Consider the following 20,928-nt stretch of genomic DNA (forward strand, 5'->3'; position numbering starts at 1 on the left):
GTGGCACCGAAAACAAATAATAAATAACGCTTCTAAATAAATCCAAAGTGTAGAAACGTGGTGCAGGTTTTCGAAGTTGGCATCGGCAAATCTCTCGCAACCACGAACGTTGCTCTGACTCATCGGAAACCCTACAAGCCGTGGATCACAATTTGAACGACGGTATACTTCAACAGCGCCAGAGCAAGCGCATTTCGTACGGGTGGCCATTCAACCGCAGGTCGGTTCTCGGAGTGTTCAACAGCGTGAGCTCTGTAAGTAGACTCGCCGGTTTTAGCATCAGAGACAAGCCACAAAATGGCCCCGCCTTCTTCATGATCGAATTTGTGAATGCCGTGACCGGCTCGAAAAGTCACCGATCGCGAGTAGGTCAAGGGGAGCGGCGGATTTTGAATTTGCAACCACAAATGCAAATTGTGAATCGTGAATGATGTCGTGTGAGGGAGTGGAGAAGAGGCATCAGATCAGTCAAAAGTGTGGTTTCTTCTTTGATCTCACGACATCAGCGCGAGAGCACAGACGCTAACCCGATTAACGTTGGAAGAAGAAACACGAGGAAAATACTCAACACTTTAGCGTTACCTAGTCAACGTGTCACGTTGCAGCCTGCGTCCTGTTGAGCCGGAGTGCGGACCTCACTCTGTCAGAAAACAATCCCACCTCCATCCTTAGCGACCATAACATCGTTTTTCTTACCATCCACTTTTCCCTTCAATATCGATTCGAAATGCCTCGCGGATACGGTATCGCCGACTCCAAGAATTGGACCGACTTCAAGGTCTACGATTTCGACCTCAAGAAGGAGACTGACGACGATGTCGACATTGCTATCACCCACTGTGGTGTCTGCGGTTCGGATGTCCATACCATCTCCGGTGGTTGGGGCCCTCTGAAGCACGACTTCTGCATTCCTGGTCATGAGATCATTGGCATCGCCACCAAGGTCGGCAAGAACGTCAAGGACATCAAGGTTGGCGACCGAGTCGGCGTCGGTGCCCAGGTCGATTCTTGTGGTGAATGCGTACCTTGCCAAGATGAAGAAGAGCAGTACTGTCGCGGAAATGGCACCAAGAAACTAGTAGATACGTACAACGATACGTACAGTGAATGCGGCACAAAGGCTATGGGTGGCTATTCGACCCACATCAGGACTCAGCAGCAGTTTGTCTTCCCGATTCCTGACAAGATCAAGTCCGAGCATGCTGCTCCTATGCTTTGCGGTGGTCTTACGCTCTTCTCACCTCTGATCCGCAACGGCGCTGGCCCAGGAAAACGGGTTGGAATCGTTGGAATCGGCGGCCTTGGTCACTTTGGTGTCATGTTTGCCCACGCTCTCGGTGCCGAAGTGGTTGCCATCTCGCACTCTCCTCGCAAGCGCGAGGATGCGCTCAAGATGGGTGCCAAAGAGTTCGTCTCCACCGGCGAGAACCCCAACTGGGCCGAGGAGTACAAGAACAAGCCTTTCGACTTGATCATCAACACTGCCTCCTCCAACGCCGTTGACCTCCGCACGATCCTTACCACGCTCAAGGTACACGGCCGTCTCATTTGCGTCGGAATGCCCGAAGATGTCTTCAAGGTTCGCATCCAGGACTTTGCCGGTAATGGTTGCCTGATGGGCTCCTCCCATATCGGAAGCAAGAAGGAGGCTCTTCAGATGCTCGAGCTCGCTGCTGAGAAGGATATCCAGCCTTGGGTCGAGATTCTCCCTATGAAGGACTGCAGCAAGGCCGTCAAGAGGGTGGCAGACAACGACATCCGCTACCGATTCGTGCTCGAGCAGGATCTCGAGAAGCACTAAGCAACGTAGCCTGGTAAGACTGCTACCACTTAGACACTGTACAAGCCAATTTCTGGAAACCACGTCTCGACAATCGTGAATCGGAGAACAAAACAAAGACTCTGTCGAAATCTGAATCGTGGAGCGTGTGAATCGTGGATCGTTAACGTTATACTAATCATGACTGCATACATGTGGTTGAATTCGAAACGGTCTTTAATTAAGGAAGCGACTAGAAATACATAGCAAAGCAAGTGTGAAGGCTACATTTCCAGATCTGCCATCGCGTCTTGCTCCATCTTGTCCTTCGACTGTCTCTGTGCGCGTTGCAGCCCTTTATCCCACTGGAGCCTTTTGCCTACAAACATCGCCACCCAACTCAACACTAACAGCACGGGCACCTCAACCAGGGGTCCAATTGTTGCTGCCAATGCCTGGTCCGATCCCACCCCAAAGACGGCCACACAGACGGCGATCGCCAATTCGAAATTATTGCTGCCCGCCGTGAATGCCTGTACCACTGCCATCTGATAACCCCATTCCGTCTTACCGTATCGAACGGACAACCACCAGATGAGTGCAAAGCTTCCCGTCCACATCAAAGCGAAATAGAGCACCAGGGGTACAAAAGTGCGGAAGACGGGTCCGAGGTTGTCCAGAATGTGCTGCGCTTGTTCTGCAAAGATGATGATAATGGTGTAGAGGAGGGCAATCAGCGAGAGGGGGCCAAAAAAGGGGAGGAATCGTTGATGGAAAAAGTGGCGCCCGAACAGTGTGAGTACCAAGAAGCGGGTCAGCACACCGGCTGCAAGTGGGATGCCAAGGTAGATGGCGACAGCAATCGCGACGTCTGAATAATCTAGTGAGAAAGCAACGTCGTTGGAGATAACGTTGACAAACAGAACCGCGAGCGGAGCGTAGAGGACGATCTGAAGGACAGAGTTGACAATGACAATGATAGCGCAAGTGTTGCTGTCACCGCGAGCGATTTTGTTCCAAATCATCACCATTGCAATGCACCTAGCTAAACCGACCATGATCACTCCGACCCTGTAATCATCCAAGTCTGGCAATGTGGCCCATGCCAATCCAAGCATCAGGAATGGACCTAGAACCCAGTTGAGCACCAACGACATGGCGAGTTGGTACCATAATCGCTTTGTGGAAAACATCTGCGGAAGCCTTTCGTACTGAACTTTGGTCAAGATGGGCCACATCATGACGATCAAGCCTACCACCAAGGGAGCAGATACATCGCGAAACCCTCCCTTGGAGAGATTTTCGGCTGCGTTTGGGGCGAATTCACCAATTACGACGCCGAGGATCATAGCGACGATGATGAAGAGTGATAGGAGTCGGTCGAGCCATCCGAGAGAGAGGAGAATACTTTTTGCTGCTCCGGTCGAGTCGCGGGCGTCTTGCAAGGTGGAGCGGAGCTTAGGCACTCCTCCGTGCATGTCGAGGATCAGACCATCTTCGTTGGCTGGAGACATATCGATGGAGGGGGTGTCAATTACTGTGCTCGGTGCGCCGTGTTGTGAAGCAAAGCTCGGCGTTGATTCTGCACTCTGAAACGTGCATGTTGGTTGTGTGGGTGGCGGAGGTTGGTCCATCGCTGAGCTTGCCATCTTTGCTTGCCGTTTTGAAAATCTGCTTTGCTCAGCCAGTATGTGCCAGGGTCAAAGCTGATATGAAGCGTGCTTGATGATTGACCAAGCGGGTGTGTATGCCGGATCAGCAGACGGTTTTGTCGACAGGGCAAAGGTCAAATTGGATGCGCCTCCGATCTCAGAGACTCACCACAATCTTGCTGAGTTTATATGGAATTCTACCTCGTTCATGACCGTGAACACTGTAACACCCCGTGCGAACAAGAAGGATCATGGCCAGGCAAGATGGCGCTGCATAATCTTGAAACTCAAGGCAAATTGAGGAGAGAGCCGAATATCAAATTCCGGAGGCTTCTGCAGCCACAGTCACGAAGCAACCCAACATGGAAGCGCCACACAACAGCTTCAATCACGAATCACGAATCTGTCACACTAAAAACAGCGCGAAAGTTGAATTTCAAATTCCTGCGTTTGACGTGGCTCCACTGATCCACGTTGCACATCCAAACTCTCATGTCTCCGAATTTCGCATGCTCAGTTGAACGATGTTGAAGCTTCTCGCCTCTTGGCTCTTGGCTCGGCTCGACCGCTCTCTCTGAATCTCAAACATCAAGACAGCTCCCCGATGGCTGAGCAAAGCTCCAAAAAGCTTCATGTTGAGATTAGTGTTTCAGAATGATTTTGAAATATAGAGCAAGATTCGACCCTCTGTCGAACACTCGTCTAAAACAAAAGCATTGGCGACAGACAAATAAGGAGTGCGTCGAGGTGGGGTATATTCGTGATTGGTACAACTCGATAGCTGGGACTTAAGGAATACCTCAATCGTCCCTGGCCCGGACATGGATCGTATAAGGGTTCTTGATGGGTAGCGTCAACGAATCGTCATATGTCGGCTCGTCCTCCTTCAACGCTTTGTGATCGTAGACCACATCAAAGTTGCCCAAAATTTCTGCCACCACTGCACATCCTTCGTACGTCGCCAGCGTCTGACCAAGGCACAGCCTCGGGCCTGCGTTGAAAGCGTGGAATAGATACTGCGAGTACGTTTTGATGCCGATCGAACCGTCCTTTCGCTCTTCGATGAATCGTTCTGGTTTGAATTGTTCGCAGTCTTCGCCCCACAGTTCGGGCATTCGCGCCATGGTGTGATCCTGCCATGTGACTGTCTCGCCCTTCTTGATGACGAGGTCGGGCAGCTTCTGTGTGGTGGGGACAGCGTTGGGGGCGACGTCGGCGTCCGAGCAGGGTTGTGCGTAGGGTCGGATCACGTCGTCCTTGACGGCCAATTTGATGTTCTTGGGTACCGACGGGTGCAAGCGCAGCGCCTCGAGGAAGCATGCTTGAACGTAGACAAGCGAAGATAGGTCATCGTACGCCATGCTTTGGAACGAAGAGCCGGAGCCGAGCTTTTCATGAATCTCTTGGCGTGCCTTTTCGATGCATTCAGGGTGCTTGGAAAGCTCGTAGAACAGCCATCCGAGCGCCTGGGCTGTCGTGTCGCGACCAGCAATCAAAAAGTTGAGCACGACAGGGAGCAATTCGTCACGAGTCAAGTTCTGTTCCATAAACAGCGCAAGCAGGTCCTTGTCGCCCTTGCCGGATGCAGCTTGAGCCTCGCCTCGAGCACGAGCTGCTAGTCGAAGGTCAATAATCTCGTAGCAAAAGCTGTGCAGCTCCTTGATCGTCCTTCTCATCTTCCTACCTTGAGGCGAGAAGAGCTCGGTGAATCTCGCCAAAGGGTCCACGAAGCGTTCGTCCATGACACGCTGAGCATAGTCAAAGTTGGCTGCAAACTCGACTACTTTGCTCAAATCGCCAACATTGGACGGCAGACACTTGATGTCGGCGCTAAAAGCCATGAGTGAAAACGAACTGAGGGTGAATCGGAAGAATAGATCGGGCAGATTGAGCTCGGTGTTTTTGCTGCTAGCGTCCCGGAAGAGTTTGTTGAGAATGGCAAGATCGCGATGGATGGTGTTCTGGACGTGAGTTCGAAAGTTGCCAACGCTAAAGATATGAGAGGCCATCTTGCGTTGTTTCCTCCAGATCTCTCCGTCGGCGACAAAGATGCCATGGAGGCTCATCACGTCTCCCATCGATTTTTGGAAGAAGGAACCCTTGATATAGTTCTCGAAATTGGTCTTTTGCACCCATCGGATGTATTCAGGGCGGTTGATGGAAGTGACTCGGCCGCCGAGATAAGGGAAAGTTGCAGCCCAGGGCATACCGCCAGCGCCAATGCTCTTTTGCATGCGGAGGAACTCATCGAGGAAACGACGACGCTTAGCGGCAATGTCGAGGAGAAAAAGGAGGTTACCAATGAGGGGAAGCGCACCAGGAACTTCTTTGATGCCTTTGCGATGCGATACGAAAATGTAACGATCTGGAGCGATAAGGCAGAGCAAACCGAGAATGAGTACGGAGGCGATGGCTACGTGTGTCGGTGTGAGATGCTCGAATGAGCTGTGCACTGTCGGAAGGAGGATGGACATTGTCGTTGTGGTGCAAATGGTGATATGTGCGCGATGAGGGCGACAAATGTTTTGGAGGGATGCATGCGAAAGGAGATGAACCTGCCTCAACGCTCGCAACTCCTCTATAAGTACTTTGTAGCCACCAAGATGATCGCGCAGTCAAAGCTGCACACAATGTGTGGGGTGCGCCTCTAGCCTGGTTGAGCCCTTGAACAATCGAGGCCAGAGAGCCAGAAATCACTTGACGGGGTATGAATTTCACCTCATCGTAAGCGAGACAACTCGAGGCGGCCCGAGCAGTGCCAATGAGCAAAGAGACATATCTAACGGATCAGTGACACAAGAAGTTGGCACTTTTGGGCTTTTGCTCCATCTTCGTTGGACTCTACTGTAGAGGAGTAGTAAAAAGCGAGCGTCATAATCACGAATGCTTTCTTGCCATGCCCAACTCTGGAAAACGGAGCATCAACACCGGTTCCAGCCCAGCAGCTGCTCGGTTAGCAAAGAGGAAGTGCGAGCAATAGCAGCAGCCGCTGCTCACACGCACTGCCAGTTGCAAACAACCGAATTGCGGATCGGCTCCTACCAGAGCCGCGCGTGTTTCTGTGCAGAACCGTCTCGACAAGCCGTCAAGCGTGAGCGAGAGCCGCGTTTCGGACTCTTCCGTTCATTTTGTATTCTACTTGTTTTTAACTGTACTTTTTCAGGCATCCACATATGAATCACGAATCTAACCTGAGCTGCAATTGTCTAGCCAGAGGCTCGCACGTCGCACCGTCAAGGCTGAGTCAGAGAAATTGTTACCACATGCGCACACCGCGGCTCCCGTTCAATGTTACCAGAGGCCTGGACTGATTGACGGCGCATGGACAAACATTTGTCTGGAAGCCGCTCTTCATGCACTTGGCTCCCAGCTCCTTTCAACCTACTTTCCGAGACAGATGCTGCTTCGTGTTATGACCGTTCTCACATAGTTCCGGAGACGCGCCCGATTTCGCCCTGTTCTTCAGCCGATAACAGATTTAACCTTAGCCAAGCAGAGTTCTCAGCAGCGTACAGGCTTCTTCTACTCGTGACTTGGCAGCGCTTTCATTTTTTTTTGTGCAGCAAAGCAAATTCACATGCCCCTTTTCGAGCCGTGGCTGCATGTTTAGTCGTCATTAGCACTATCATGCGGAGCTCAGATCCTCACTCGTTCGCATCGTCAAACGCTGAAGCCATGGGATTCTAGTAAGGTTCTCGAGCCTCTAGGCACGACAGTCTAAAGCATAACGCGGTCCGCTTAGCATCCTTCTACCAAGACCTAGTAGCCAAGGCTGTTAGCAGTGACGCTCAGACCCCTCATCCTTCCAAAGAAAGAGGGAAGCAACACGGAACGTTAAGCGTAGACTTTTTCGCACGACGTCGATCACGCTTGCATGTCGAGAAATGCGTTGTTTGCTTATCGCAAGGGAGCTGGATGTGGTATAGACAGGGTCGGGTGATTTGGTGCCGCGAGTCAGGGCTGTCATGTGTGCAAATTCACACGATAACTGCCAATAGCGAGTCCTGCCAGCACTAAAGTTGAATGCGGCTGTATCTTTGATGTACTCCAAGCTGGCATCCGCAAAAGGCGATGAAAGCGATGTAGATAAGAGCGGCAATGTAGCAAGTCTGCCCGACTGCTAGCCCATCTTTGGGGTCTTCGGTGCTGCCCATGAGTGCAGGCCAATTGTGTTGAAAGCCGTATCCAAAGATTGCAAGGATCACGGCGCCAAACACTGAGACTACCGTACAGCAGCTGGCTGTTGTTTTGTATGTATATGGCACGTCATCATGTGCGATTAAGGCGACGAAAAGATAGGTCGATGTCAGCACTCTCTCGTGTCCGCTCGCCGACCATATGCTCGTATTGTCTAGCACAGTGCCACTTACCGAGACCGCTTCCTACAACAGGCCGTGTCGTCGACATTGTAGCGACGCAAGGTTTAAGAGTTCTGTTGGTGAATCGTCAAGAGGCCTTCTTCACATGCGATGATGACGAAGAGCAACACTCGATATTCGATGTGTGCGACAAAGATAAAAGGCCCCTGCACCGAGCCAATCTAACACTCATCCTGCACGCGCACGGCGACGTGAGATTCATGACTGTAAGATTTTTGGGGGTTTTTTTTGGCGCCGATTTCTCTTCTGTCGAAATTTGAACCCTGAGTCCCTTAGTCTTACGCAGTAAGCGTGAGTAGCTGCAGCCACAATCGTGAATAACTTAAGTTAAGTCACGAGTTATGCACCATCAGCGGAGGTGCAGAAGAGACCCACAGCTGAGTTTCCAAATTCAGCCACTCAGGTTCATCATCTTGAACCTTCGCTCGTTCCAACCGTCATTTGGCCATCGACCTGTCTCTCTATAATTCCTGTCGAAGCTCCAACTGGAGCCATGGAACGGCAACATGGCACCGTCTGCCTTCGTATCTCCAGCTAAGAGGAGAAAATTGACATCCTCGAGCCCTTCTAAACAAGCGGGTCCAACTGGCTCGGCTCAACCCTCCCTTCTCTCCTTCTTCGGCAACGGTCGTCCCACAGCATCTTCACCAATCTCTTCCGATACGTTACAGTATACAAAATTAGAGCTCAACCAGCAACAAGCCCACGTTCAGAGCCAGTTAAAGACGCAGCGCACAGCCGATTGCCCCATCTGTAGTCGAAAAGTCCCTTTCAATACCGTGGAGGCTCATGTCAACACCTGCCTCGATGCTGCAGAGACTGTCACCTCAGAACCGCAGATCTTGAGGGATCAAGTCAATGTAAATCCAATATCACCTGTCGATCAACCCTCGCCTGTGCGGTCATGCTCGCCTGCGCTGCCTGCTGGCACCTCCACGCCTCCAACAGTCAGTTCAGCCGTAGCACCAAGGCAGACGGCCAAGCTCACCTCCATTTCCGAGCTGGCTTCCACTCTTGATGCAACTATAGCTCCAACCAATGCACAGTATCCAAGCTCAAGCGTCTCGACAACTCTAGTATCGCCCACGCAAGCCGGGAGTTCGTTGGTCTCTTCGGCAAAGCGGGTAGCCTCATCCGCCTTTACAGTGCTTATGAAGTCACACTCAGAATCAAAACAATGGGCAACAGCAGACGCAGTAGAAGCTGCCAACTACCGTGGAAAAGCAAGATCTCGTCCAGAAGCTCGCACAGCCCCCTTCTATAAGGCACTCGAGGGTATGCCTCTCACTGTGGACGCATTTCGCTTTGGCAAGATCGAAGGCTGCCGCGGCTACTTTCTCACACACTTCCACAGCGACCACTACGGTGGAATGACTGCCAATTGGAACCACGGACCCATCTACTGCAGTGTCACTACGGCCAACCTCTGCCGCACTCATCTTGGTGTCGACCCTCAGTGGCTCAGACCGCTACCGATGGAAGTGGCGGTTCCGGTTCCGGATAGCGGAGGCGTCATGGTAACCTGCATCGAGGCCAATCACTGCCCAGGCTCGTGTCTTTTTCTCTTCGAAGGCCCACAGACATCGCAACTGCTCTCACGCAATCATGCTAGCCCCTACATTGGTACGGGGCGGATCTTCCGTTATCTACACTGTGGAGACTTTCGTGCAAGCCCAGCTCACACGAATCATCCGTCCGTCGCGGGTAAGAAGTTAGACATCATCTACCTCGATACTACTTACTGCAACCCAAGATACTGTTTCCCGGCTCAAGATCAGGTCATTGAAGCCTGCGCTGAACTCGTACGGCGCATCGTACCCGAAGCGCAGCTACGGGCAAATCACGCTGCCATCGAGCACGACAAGGAAGCTGGAGAGCAAGAGGACTGGACACAAGCACAACTACGCAAGACCAGAAGTAGCATCGATACAAATAGCGCAGCTGCCAATGCTTTCAAGGGATGGTTCAATACCAAGGTCGAGAATTCTGACGGCACGTTATCTGCTCTGCGTCCTTCTTCAATATCGAGAGACTCTAGCAATCGAGATCTGAAGATTGAGCGCGGAGTGAACGACGTGTCTGTAAAGCAGGAAGAAGTACAAGAAGAAAGGTTTGACTATGACGAAGAAAACCTTTTCTTGGGAGAGCAAGACGAAGAGGATCCTGTCGAGGAGGACAGCACGTGCGTAAGTGGTGAAATTGGCTCGGAAGGTTCGACTCTGCATCGGGTCATGCCTGAACGTTCCGAAAATGCCTTGCTCGACGTGTCGTATCCAAGCGAGAAGGCCAATGGCCGAGTCAAAGCCGAAGAAACGGATTCGTATGTGCAGGGGATGCAAGTGCAAGACGATTCTAGAGCGGAAGTCAAGACAACGACGCCAGACGATGCCAACGCATCCAACTGGTTAACCAAGCATACTGAATTGTCCCGAGAGGCTGCGTCCTCGATGCGGCGTCGCGACGGCGGTCGTCTGCTCGTCGTCATCGGCACGTACACGATTGGCAAGGAACGCATTGTCAAAGCCGTTGCTCGCGCCATGAACTCGAAGATCTTCTGCATGGATTCACGCAAATATCGTGTGTACGCGCAATTGGAAGACCCGGAACTACACTCAATGCTCACTCGCTCACCATTGGCCTCGGTGCACGTGACCAATCTTCACGCGATCAACGGCGAAGCGCTGCGCGATGTTGTTGCTGCCCTGCGTACGCACGGGCACGATTTCACGCACGCAGTCGCCTTCCGTCCCACAGGCTGGACGTACAAACCACCCGCAGGCATGGACACGGTCTCTCCCAGCCTCGACCGTCTCATCCAGTGGAACCAATCGCGTTCATTCACCTTTCACAATCTCTTGCCAACAAGAGACAGCACCCCAGATTACATGATCTACGGCGTACCCTATTCGGAACACTCGAGCTTCTTCGAATTGACCGCTTTCGCGCTGTCCACTCGCTATGATCGCATCATCGCCACCGTCAACGTGGGCAGTCCTGCCAGCAGGGCCAAGATGGCCAAATGGTTCGAAAAATGGATGCTTGAAAAGCGCAGGAGAGAAAAACTTGGGTTGGTACAGCTGGACGCTAGAGCTAGCACGTACTGGTGAACACCAAACGGACACACTCATGACTGATACAGAAGACCCGTTCCTACAGAGAAGAATCACTTTGCAATGCCAACAAGTATGTCTCTACCGGAACCCAATTCAAATCTAGAGCTTCTCCAGCTCGAACTTGACCAGCAGCGTCGAATGGGTCTCTCTACCTTTCAGATCGAGCAATCGAATGAACCTCCAACCTTGAGCGGCGTACACCAGTCTCACGGCAGCAACGGCGAAGAGCGGGTTCCTGGCGAACTTGTCGTCGCTTTTGATCAAGATGCGAACAAAAGCGAGTTCGTCATGTTCGAATTCCCACTCGAGCTGTTCGTTCCAGAGCGCATCTGTGGGGATAGGCTGTTCGCCTTTGTGGATAATGCCAAGCTTGTGCTGTTTGTAGGGTTTTGTTTTTTCTTTCGGAGGTTCTGAGTCGAGGTCGGACGGAAGGATGAGTGTGCATGTTACATACGGTCGGATTTCGTCGGCGTCCCTTCCGGCCGGTAAAGGCAGGTCGGTGGCACCTGCTATGTAAAGAATGAGTTTGTGGCGACCAAGAGACGTTTGTCCGTCTCCGCCGATTCGCAGACCGGGTGGTTTGAGAACGTACCCATCCGAACCGGAAAAGAGCGCCTCGTTAAGTTGCATGCTGTGGTCGAAAGTCTGCCAATTCAAAGCGCACACCTGAGCACCCACACCCCAAAAGGGAACAGGATTGAGGTTCTTGGAGCTGATGCGAGTACCTTTGGGGTAGACGCGCATGAGGTGTTGCGCATTGTGCTTTTTGATCGCTGTGCTATGTTTGGGTAAAAGATCAAGCAAACCTGTTTCGGAAATATTGATGAGATGATCGTGTGGTCCATTGGTTAACGTGGCAGCATACCAAGAGTCGTTGACGGGTTTGACGGATTGAGCATAGACGCCGAGAGAACAGAGTTCAGGGATGATTCCCGCCTTCTTGGCCTCGTTTCGCTTGGCCTTGTTTTTCTTCTCCTCCTGGTCGTCGCTATCTTGCTCTTCAGCAACAGGAGGCTGTTCGGATGGGTAAAATTCAACCATCACAGCGATTTTTGCTCCTAAGTGGTCGAGGGCAGTATGCTCGCTAGCAGGCTCGTTCTTGTCCACGGGACCAGAGATGAGAAGGTCACCCCACACCTCATGCATGATCTCGACCAGCCTCTTCTGCCCAGCGTGGCCGCAGTGATTTTCGAGCGACAGCAGTATGGGGGCAACTTTGAAGCTGTGATCGCGCTGAGCCTCGTCTTGCTCTTTCTGGATTGCTTGCTTCATCGTCTCGCAAACAGCGCGAAAGGGAACGTGGGAAGCCAGCGTGTAGCCATGCGTCACTTTGGGCTCCTGCGGATCGTCCTCATTATCCCACGCATCGATCTCGACGCATCTCGCACCTGCAATCAACACGTGTTCGTAGGCAACCGCCGACGAGGAACCGTACAGCTGATGCGCAAGGAGATATGTATTGTGTGAGGAGCTGACAAAGTACTCACTCAGCGGTCGACTGCGATCGCGTACGTACTCGGGTACATTGATGTGCGATTGATCGACAAATGCCTTGAGCGCATCCGAGCTAGAAGCTCGAGGTTGGTCCAAGAGAGCATCGGCGGGGGAGATGAGGTTTTCTTGGACGAGGAAGTGTCGCAAGGCGTGACTGATTCGAAGCTCGGATTTGGTGATTTTCGTTCGTCGAGCAGCATGTCCACCGCCTGCGATTGAGTCGAAGTCGACCTCTTCACCAAGATTGTCTCCTCCTCCTTCTGGATCGGAGGCGCCTGTCTTAGAAAAGGGATTGAGCTTGGCAAATTTCGAAGTGAGAATGGAAGGCGCGGGCTGGCCGTCCTTGGTGTTGGGATCTGTGTTGTCCGGCATTTTGAGCGTTGTGTGAGAGTGTTGGTGGCAAAGAACGAGGAGAGGAAAACAAACGGAAACCTTTCACCTTTTCAAAGCCGACTCTAGGGCATCGTTCGAGCTAGTTGGCCTTGGATAGTTGGACAGAGAACGAGGGAGGCGTTCGGCGGATTGCTCACTCACGACTGCAAAGCAAATTGCCAACTAACTTACTTCATGACTGCTGCTGCGTCGGCAAAGCGGTGTCTGCATGCAGCTGTCAAAGTTTAGTAAATTATGTGGAGAACCGAAGCCGGATCAAGCAAGTCGTGAGTCTTGTACACGGCCAATTCACGATTCACGATTCAGAATTTCATCATTGCGTTACGTGTTACAGTGTGAGTAAGTTAGAGCAACGGTGAATTGTGTACGTATAATTCACGATTCACGATTTCGTCGCGCTCGAGCCAACTGCACCTGCGAACGCTTCCCGTGCGAAAACAAGGACCCCGCTGCGTCGAGAATTCGTGATTCGTGATTGTGAGTCACAAGTGTTATTCTCTCTCGGCTGCACTTTTGATTCATTCCTAGCCTTTCAACACCTTGTCAAGGTCACTACCTCAATCGCTTGAGCGTATACGAACTGCAATCATGGCGGATCAGAAGCAACCACTCATCAACAACAGCACCGGTGGAGGCTACCGCGAGTCGCTCGATGACGACCTCGACCCACGCTATGCAACCGAATCGTATCAGCACCAACCCTCTTCCCATAATGTCGTCTTTGACGCAGCATCTGCAGTTGAATCACAGCAACTTCCTCGATCGCTCCCATCATGGCAGCAAGCAAATGCATCGCTTCAAGGCGGTCCCGCTTCCAACAATGGTTCCGGAGGAGGATACTCACACTCTTTTGGCACATCGCAAGCATGGAGTCTGAGCAGCATCTGTGCTATCGCTTGGGCATTACCTCCCTTCAGCTCGGCGTTTGTGTTGATTTGGGAGACGGAGAATGATCTTGCCAGGTTCCATGCGTACCAGGCTGGGCTGAGTGGTGTAGGATTGATCGTGCTGCTCTGGATACTCAGGACAGTGCTGGGCTTGAAAACGATCGGGTTGCTCGTCGGCATGGGCGCCTATGGTTGGTTCTGGGTCAACGCGTAAGTCTCTTCCCTTGATCAAGCATAGACGATGCGCAGAAGGATTGCTCACATAGATTTCTGAAACTCGACAGGTCCACGGCACACAAATCTGCGCCTTCACTATCGAGGAATCCGTACTTGCCACACATTGGAGATATCGCTTCCAGATGGGTCGGCGAAGAGTAAGATACGCAAACCTGTGACACCGATCTTCAGCAATAGATTTTTTTGCAGCACCACATGGAAAGCCCGGCGGAAATGTTTTCAGATTGATCAATCTAGCATCGTGGCAGCCAATCGCGATAAGGAAGGTCAGGGAAAGCCTCAAGCCATCGATCCAAAAAGATATCCAGCCCACCACCAATCGTACACTGATGCGTATAGAAGGCCTGCTCTACCCATTTCCTTGTCTCAACCGCCTTGTTCTGCTTGAGCGTCAATCTTGCCAGCGTGAGCATCGACATGATCCCTCCATCAAAGTGCAACGACGGCAACTCGTTCAGTATTCTGCCTTGGCGTTCCTGTGCTCTTGTGCAACCAATCGATTCGAGCGCCTTGAGCTCCGACTGAATTGCAGCATCCACATCGTACTCGCTTTCATGGAGCGCTTTGAGCTGGTAAACCTTCATCAGGTCCGGACGCAACTTGGATCTGGAAGCATGATATGTGGACTGCACTTTCTCCACCATTTCTCGCAGAGACTCGGCCAAGTCACGATGATCTTCTTCCTGCTTGCCTTGCTGCGGTTGCGTCGAGATGGAAGATTTGAGCACGATGCGACTCCGTTCTTGCAACATCGGCAGAGATCCGCCGATGATCTGACCGCGTTCTCGCACTTTGTCTTGCCCATCGCGTTCGTCTAACAAACAGATGCCGCAGCTGCATTTGAATCCGTGTTTGGAGAGTTGTGAGCGGCGGATCAGCCATGGTTGTTCGCCTTTGACATATTGATGCATGATCTCAGTTCCCTTTTTGAGAGGATGGAGGGCGCGCGTGGTCACAATGTCGCCGAAGAACACTGACGAAACGTTAGGCAGGCAGGCGTGGTTGAGGATCGCAGGAAGCGGATGGACCATGGTCGAGCGAGTCAGTTCCGAGTCTTGCTGCCGTTCTTGATTGGAAAACGATTTGCCGCCTGGATTGGCTGCTGGTCCGAACGCGTTGAAGCGCAGCACGCCATCAACGTAGCTCGAGTCGATGGAGGGCCGCGTGCAACCTTCGAGTACCACTTTGCGCCACTTTTCCTTCTGGTCCGATTGAAGATCGAGTTGCGATGAACAAGCTCGCACCAGCGATTCCACCTGATCTGTTGGCGTCTGTGCATTGGTGTAAGTACGATGAGGAGGCGCGGGATACTGTTCCGCGACCCACTTGGAATACTCGACTCCAGGTCCCGCTGTCAAACCCATGATCGGCAGCGTGAGTTGGCTCGGTCTATCGACCATGGCATGGATACTTTTGGTTGCTGCCAAAACCTGAGTTGTCGTGCTGGTCACTCCTGATTCCACCGAAGATCGCAACAGGTAGACGCCTCTGCACCCGGCCTCGGCTGAATAGCTCGAGGCAGCGGCTTTGCAGCATAAAAGCAGCTCTCCTTCTACCACATCGCGGGTGACAACCAACCCACGGCCTGCACCTGGGATACTTTCGATAGCCAAAGGGCCGAACCAGTCTTGAATGTCGAATCGAGGGGTGGCGTAGGATTGTGAGTCAAAATAATAACCCCAGACGTTTTCGTGAGTGGGACCTAAAGCAGATGCTTTTTCTGCGGATCGAACAGCGTTGAGCGTTTCAAGAATGCGGTCTTGCGCTGATGTGCGTTGAGAAGCAGGGTAAGCCGAGAGAGCTGCTTCATAGGCGAGTCGGCTGGATTCAAAGTCGCACTTTTTGTACAGAACGAGGCCTTCAAGCTCGAGATCTTCTGCTATCGAGCAGTCGGTAGAGATCGAGAGGCGCAGACCAAGCAAGCGAGCAGCGCATAGTTCGCGGTGTGCGGCCCCTGGACGGTTGTCGCCGAGGAAGGATTGGATGAGCGAACGCGTCCGCATGCTGAGTTCTGCCATCTGATGCTCCGAAAGCGTTTCTAAATGGCGCCAAAGACTATCGGAATCTGAAGAAGCGATAAGACGGGAGAGGGGACCATCTTGCAGCCAGCGGCATCCGCTGTTGTTGACAGCCGATGGAGAATTGATGAGCAGCGAGTGGACGTCCTCAAAAAATTCATCGGAATTTTTCTCCACGTCAACCATCCAGGTCATCTCGTCAAGAAGCTTTGCGTGCGCCTCATTGACTCGATCGAGAATGTGAACATCCGTAGGGGTGTCTACGCGAACACCTGGGACGCTCTTTCCAGCTTGGCATGGTCCACCTCTGGCAAAGTGATTGAGACTGACAAAAGGCTCACGTATCGCAATCACCGTGCCAACCGGCAGATGCGAGTCTAGTTGTGAGCTGCTAAGATGGAGGTTGCTGGTAAAGTGGGCGATGGTGATTGGGATTGCGCTACCGGAAGGAAGCACACCGATGAAAGTGCAGCCGACATAGAGATTGAGACTTGAGGCTACCATGCATATGATGTACCGGCCATCGAATCGTTTAGGTGCCCTTAGCTCGTCTACATCAATTCGTTCCAGCTGTTCAAGCGGCCTGTCTGAAGCATAGCTACCCGTGCCATCGAAAGTCTGGCGCGGAAGATAGAGCCGTCTTCGCCTACGTCCCGATTCTACGTCGTGTCCAGCAATGAAGACCTCTTCTTGGCGCTTCTTGATCTCTGCCGTTTGCCTTGCCAGCAAAGCTTTGAGCGGCACTGGCTTGAACTTTTTTGGCAAGGCAAGAGCGTCCTTCTCCTTTCGAAGGAAGTCTCTCTCTTTGTCAATTGCCTTGTTGTAGTTCTCAAGCAGTGCTTGTACAGCACCTTTGAAGAGGTCTGCATCTATCAAGGGATCGAGCAAAGGGTCTTCGTCGTCGTCGTCGTCTTCTGTGGGTTCTTCGCTGCAGTCATCGCGTTGATCCTCCTTTTCGTCCGGAACAAGGTCGTTCTTGGCTGGGGTGAGAGAAAGATGACGAGCAAGATTGTCCTGTACCTCGCTATCGAGATTTGAAAGCTGAAGGAGTTGCTCTGGATCCGGCAGAGCTAGTCCGATGTTGCGGAGCGCCTTGAGCAGGTCTTCCATGCTCCCTGTCAAGCTGCTGTGGGGTTCTGCGATGGATGATGAAGCGTTGTTCTTGTGAAACAGCATCACAACACACATGTCGTCTGGCTTGCACAATTTTTGGGAAGAAGCATCATCAAAAAAAATAAAAAAATGAGGCTTTTCTCGGAAGTCGGCTCAGAGGAATGTATCGGCCGACAACTGCTCCGCAACGGGGTTGTGCAGAGAGCTAATGACAATGTCTAGATGCATGGCCGTCATCTGGCTACTAGAATGTAGAAGATGCATGGTAGACGAACGTGGTGATTAGCCTAGGAACGTCTTTTCATTCTAGACTCATAGAGAGAAAGGAAGAGGCGCGGGCTTTTAAAGTACAGGCAAAGCTAGCTTAGGATAAAGTAGCTCGCTTGGCTATCTGCAGGATCAGAACAGCGTCCTCACTTCTCCCATTCGGGTTTGTAGGTACAGTGCGCAACCATTCATGATTGTTGTGTCGATCCGATGCCGGGCGAGGCTTGAGTTAGTTATCACCAATCGTTGGGGAACGTGTTCGCCAAACGTGCGTGACCTTGACGCAGGGTTGATCAACGACTCAACAGTCAGTAGACCTACGCTGGTAGCAATGAGTGTATGTACCTTCTATAGCTGCGTCGAATGCATGCCATGTCTACCTTTCGAGCGTTTTCGACTGTCCAAGCCGGCGGCAAGGAAGGTGGTGACTACCTTGTGGCTCGGAAGCTTGTGCACGAAGCAGAACCGAGCTTTGCATCCACGCAGACGAACAACGACCGTCAGCAGACACGGCAGGATCGAGGGAACGTGGACTCGCTCGAGCACCGATACGATTGAGCCGACCCACCAAAACCTCATAGTTGGTGTCTACGATGAGCTTTTCATCGCGCGCATTGCTGAGTCTTAGTCTTAAAAATTGCCATGTCTCACAAGCCAACCAAACTGTATCAAGCGAACAAAGTAATCAAAAAAAAAATAAAAATCTCCTTTTCAGCCTCAGCTTGCCGCCGCTTTCTGCAACCGCCGTTTTGAGCACCATCGGAGTTGATTGTTCCTTGCTCGCTTGTAGGGGATAACACTCGAGAGTATTACGGATTAGCCGAGCTGAAATTGCCCGCTTGCTACTCTACTCCGCATCGGTCTGGTCGTGAGTGGGGCGCACCGTACAATGCCGTGAATACAGTCACAGACTTGTTCAGATCGTCAATCTGTGAATGTGGCGACCTTCAGGCAGCCTCGTTGGTTGCCAAAAGACCCGTGTGTGCTTGTACCGCTTCATGAGGAACTAGCCAAATTTCAGCCCCCACTCACAGACCTATTCACGATTTCTCCACGCTACTCCTAACTCGTGCGTGGTGACTCGTGACTATAGCTCGAGGCCCTGAATCGCAGCACACTCGGCAACTGCACACATATATACAGCTCTTCTCGATTGCAGACTTTACTCCTCCTCCCCCTTTCCCCCCAACAATTTTCCTAACCTCAGAATCGCATCGTTGTCCCTCTAACGACCAGCGAGAGACGCGAGATGACAGATATTCAGCAGACTCGTCGCCAGGAATTCTCGCCAGATGGCGAGAAGGACGCTCACCCGTCGTCGTCGTTGTCGTCTCACGAAGCTCCCGTCCAGCCGGCTGCCAAAAAGTCTCGCTTGGGTGCCGTAGGACTTATCTTCGCATGTGGGGCCGCCCTCTTCTCCGACGGCTACGTCAATGCGTCTAGTGGACCTGTCCTCACCGTGCTCTCGTACGCCTATCCCGACTATCCCGGCTTCACGGCGTTTAAATCGCAATTCTCTTCACTCGTCTTTGCCGGTACTGTCTTTGGTATGCTCCTCTTCGGCTTCCTCGTCGATCGTTTTGGCCGACGATACGGCATGTGGTTCGCCTCAATCTGGCTCACGCTCTGGTCCGTGCTCATCGCTGGAGCTTGGGGAGCTGGCGGCTCTGTCGGTGGCCTCTTTGCCGCCCTTTCTGCATACCGCTTCATCCTGGGTATTGCCATCGGTGCTGAGTATCCCAGTGGATCCGTTGCTGCCTCTGAGAACACCGAGGGCGAGGGAGTCAACAAGAACCGACAACAGATGTACTTCATTATTGCCACCAATACCATGATCGACCTCGGCTTTGTCGTTGCTGCCTTTGTCGCCTACATTCTGCTGCTCATCTTCGGCATGAACCATCTTGCCTGGGTTTGGCGTCTCACGCTGGGAATCGGCGCAATCCCACCGTTGCTCGTCTTTTTTTTCCGAACGGGTATGCAAGAACCCGAGCATTTCCGCAAGAACGCAATCAAGAAGAATGTTCCTTACTGGCTCATTTTCAAACGGTACTGGGTTCGCCTTCTGGCGGTCTGCATTGCTTGGTTCTGTTACGACTACGTCTCTTACCCTTCTGGCATCTATTCTTCCCTCCTCATCAAGCAGCTCAATCCCACTGAGGGCGCTTCGGACTACACCGTTCTGAAGCGATCTCTGGCGTATTCAACCGCTCTCAACTGCTTCTATCTGCCCGGAACCATCATTGGCGCCCTCATTGCCGACAGGCTCGGTCCCAAAAACACAATGATCCTCGGCCTCTTGTGTCAGGCGGTCCTTGCTTTTGCCATGGGAGGCGCCTTTGGGCAGATCAGGGATCGCATCGGTCCACTGGTCGTTGTGTATGGCCTGTTTCTGTCATTTGGCGAGCTAGGCCCGGGTAACCAACTTGGCCTTCTGGCTAGCAAAGCATGTGGTCCTGCAGCTGTTAGGGGCCTATACTATAGCGTGGCAGCTGCCATCGGCAAAGTCGGCGCATTTTCGGGCTCGTATGCCTATCCCCAGATTCAAGCTGATCTTGGATCGCCGGACAGCAACATCTACTATGCCGGAACCTTTTACATTGCCGGAGGTCTTGCCATTTTCTCGGCGATCATCACGTTCTTCTTTATCCCTGCCATCGGGCAAGACAGCATGAAAAAGGACGACGAGGCTTTCCGTCAGTATCTAGCAGACAACGGTTACGACATTTCTCAGATGGGATTGCTCGATGCCGATCAGCTTGCTACTTCTGAAGAGGGCGTCAGGACTCGTTCCATTACTGATCAGGGCTCTGAGGACAAGAAAGAGAAGAGCGGCCAGGCCGTCGTCTCTTCAGCTCCCATCATCTAAAAGCATCGGCGCGGCGCACGACAGATAGCGATCAAGCAATGAAATGCTAGACGATGGAGCGACTCTTGCAACATCCAAGGGTCTACCTAGCTTTCTATCGCCCCAACTATTCTTCGACACTCACGACTGGATCTCAACTTCACACTGAATGAAGCCAAGCTGGACGAGGTCTAACAGTTGCGAGGATAGATTCAACACAATCATACCACCCTCACGTTCACTGCGCTGATCCAATTGGCACCAGCAACTCTGCCGATCCAACTGCAACACATTTTCAACCGCTGGCGCCACCTTAACAAAACAGGGTCCCACCAGCGCCTCTCTCAGCTGTTGGATCAACCCTCGAAAACAGAAATCTCTTGAGGATTACACCTCGATCCTGACAGCAGTCACCTCGGCCATAAAACTTGGGCCGATCGACGCTCGAGTCCAAGACGAAAGCCTACAACACCACCCAACGAACCTTGCGCGCCACATTCACGATTGCGGCCCCCGCTCATACCTGTATCACAACATTTCCACAACAGGACATAAGCCATGTCGTTCAGTTACTCGTTCGATCTGCTGTAGATTAGATTTACATGCTTTGTCGCAATGCCATATACCCGGACGATCACACGCCGCGACAAGAATCTTTGACATGGCCAACACATGTTGCAGCAAGGCACAAGGGTCACAAGCGTACTAGGCCCGAAGGGTAAACTTTGGAGGGAGCCGTGGTATAGAAAGATGGAAGCTAAGCTTTTC

General features: G+C 52.2%; 10 protein-coding genes across 10 annotated transcripts; 5 read left to right on the plus strand and 5 right to left on the minus strand.

Moving 5' to 3' along the window:
* Window positions 1-727: 727 nt before the first annotated feature.
* UMAG_01861 (uncharacterized protein) lies at window positions 728-1,801 on the plus strand (the record flags this gene model as incomplete). Its single annotated transcript, XM_011389498.1, has 1 exon — window positions 728-1,801. One exon carries the CDS (start codon window positions 728-730, stop codon window positions 1,799-1,801), a length of 1,074 nt encoding a protein of 357 aa, XP_011387800.1.
* A 242-nt stretch (window positions 1,802-2,043) lies between these two features.
* UMAG_01862 (uncharacterized protein) lies at window positions 2,044-3,408 on the minus strand (the record flags this gene model as incomplete). Its single annotated transcript, XM_011389499.1, has 1 exon — window positions 2,044-3,408. The coding sequence occupies one exon, from the start codon at window positions 3,406-3,408 to the stop codon at window positions 2,044-2,046; it is 1,365 nt and encodes a 454-aa protein (XP_011387801.1).
* An 803-nt stretch (window positions 3,409-4,211) lies between these two features.
* UMAG_01863 (uncharacterized protein) lies at window positions 4,212-5,885 on the minus strand (the record flags this gene model as incomplete). Its single annotated transcript, XM_011389500.1, has 1 exon — window positions 4,212-5,885. The coding sequence occupies one exon, from the start codon at window positions 5,883-5,885 to the stop codon at window positions 4,212-4,214; it is 1,674 nt and encodes a 557-aa protein (XP_011387802.1).
* Window positions 5,886-7,424: 1,539 nt separating this feature from the next.
* On the minus strand, window positions 7,425-7,818 carry UMAG_10262 (uncharacterized protein; the record flags this gene model as incomplete). The annotated part of the gene is made up of 2 exons (XM_011389657.1): window positions 7,425-7,651; window positions 7,782-7,818. 2 exons carry the CDS (start codon window positions 7,816-7,818, stop codon window positions 7,425-7,427), a joined length of 264 nt encoding a protein of 87 aa, XP_011387959.1.
* Window positions 7,819-8,296: 478 nt separating this feature from the next.
* On the plus strand, window positions 8,297-10,897 carry UMAG_01864 (DNA cross-link repair protein PSO2; the record flags this gene model as incomplete). Its single annotated transcript, XM_011389501.1, has 1 exon — window positions 8,297-10,897. The coding sequence occupies one exon, from the start codon at window positions 8,297-8,299 to the stop codon at window positions 10,895-10,897; it is 2,601 nt and encodes an 866-aa protein (XP_011387803.1).
* Window positions 10,898-11,002: 105 nt separating this feature from the next.
* UMAG_10263 (uncharacterized protein) lies at window positions 11,003-12,769 on the minus strand (the record flags this gene model as incomplete). The annotated part of the gene is made up of 1 exon (XM_011389658.1): window positions 11,003-12,769. One exon carries the CDS (start codon window positions 12,767-12,769, stop codon window positions 11,003-11,005), a length of 1,767 nt encoding a protein of 588 aa, XP_011387960.1.
* Window positions 12,770-13,378: 609 nt separating this feature from the next.
* Window positions 13,379-14,055, plus strand: UMAG_01866 (uncharacterized protein; the record flags this gene model as incomplete). Its single annotated transcript, XM_011389502.1, has 2 exons — window positions 13,379-13,887; window positions 13,962-14,055. The coding sequence occupies 2 exons, from the start codon at window positions 13,379-13,381 to the stop codon at window positions 14,053-14,055; spliced, it is 603 nt and encodes a 200-aa protein (XP_011387804.1).
* A 92-nt stretch (window positions 14,056-14,147) lies between these two features.
* UMAG_01867 (uncharacterized protein) lies at window positions 14,148-17,042 on the minus strand (the record flags this gene model as incomplete). Its single annotated transcript, XM_011389503.1, has 1 exon — window positions 14,148-17,042. One exon carries the CDS (start codon window positions 17,040-17,042, stop codon window positions 14,148-14,150), a length of 2,895 nt encoding a protein of 964 aa, XP_011387805.1.
* Window positions 17,043-17,502: 460 nt separating this feature from the next.
* On the plus strand, window positions 17,503-17,940 carry UMAG_10264 (uncharacterized protein; the record flags this gene model as incomplete). Its single annotated transcript, XM_011389659.1, has 1 exon — window positions 17,503-17,940. One exon carries the CDS (start codon window positions 17,503-17,505, stop codon window positions 17,938-17,940), a length of 438 nt encoding a protein of 145 aa, XP_011387961.1.
* Window positions 17,941-18,561: 621 nt separating this feature from the next.
* Window positions 18,562-20,181, plus strand: UMAG_01868 (uncharacterized protein; the record flags this gene model as incomplete). The annotated part of the gene is made up of 1 exon (XM_011389504.1): window positions 18,562-20,181. One exon carries the CDS (start codon window positions 18,562-18,564, stop codon window positions 20,179-20,181), a length of 1,620 nt encoding a protein of 539 aa, XP_011387806.1.
* Between the last annotated feature and the right edge of the window lie 747 nt (window positions 20,182-20,928).

Source organism: Mycosarcoma maydis, chromosome 3 (genome assembly GCF_000328475.2).
Source record: "Mycosarcoma maydis chromosome 3, whole genome shotgun sequence".
NCBI lineage: Eukaryota > Fungi > Basidiomycota > Ustilaginomycetes > Ustilaginales > Mycosarcoma > Mycosarcoma maydis.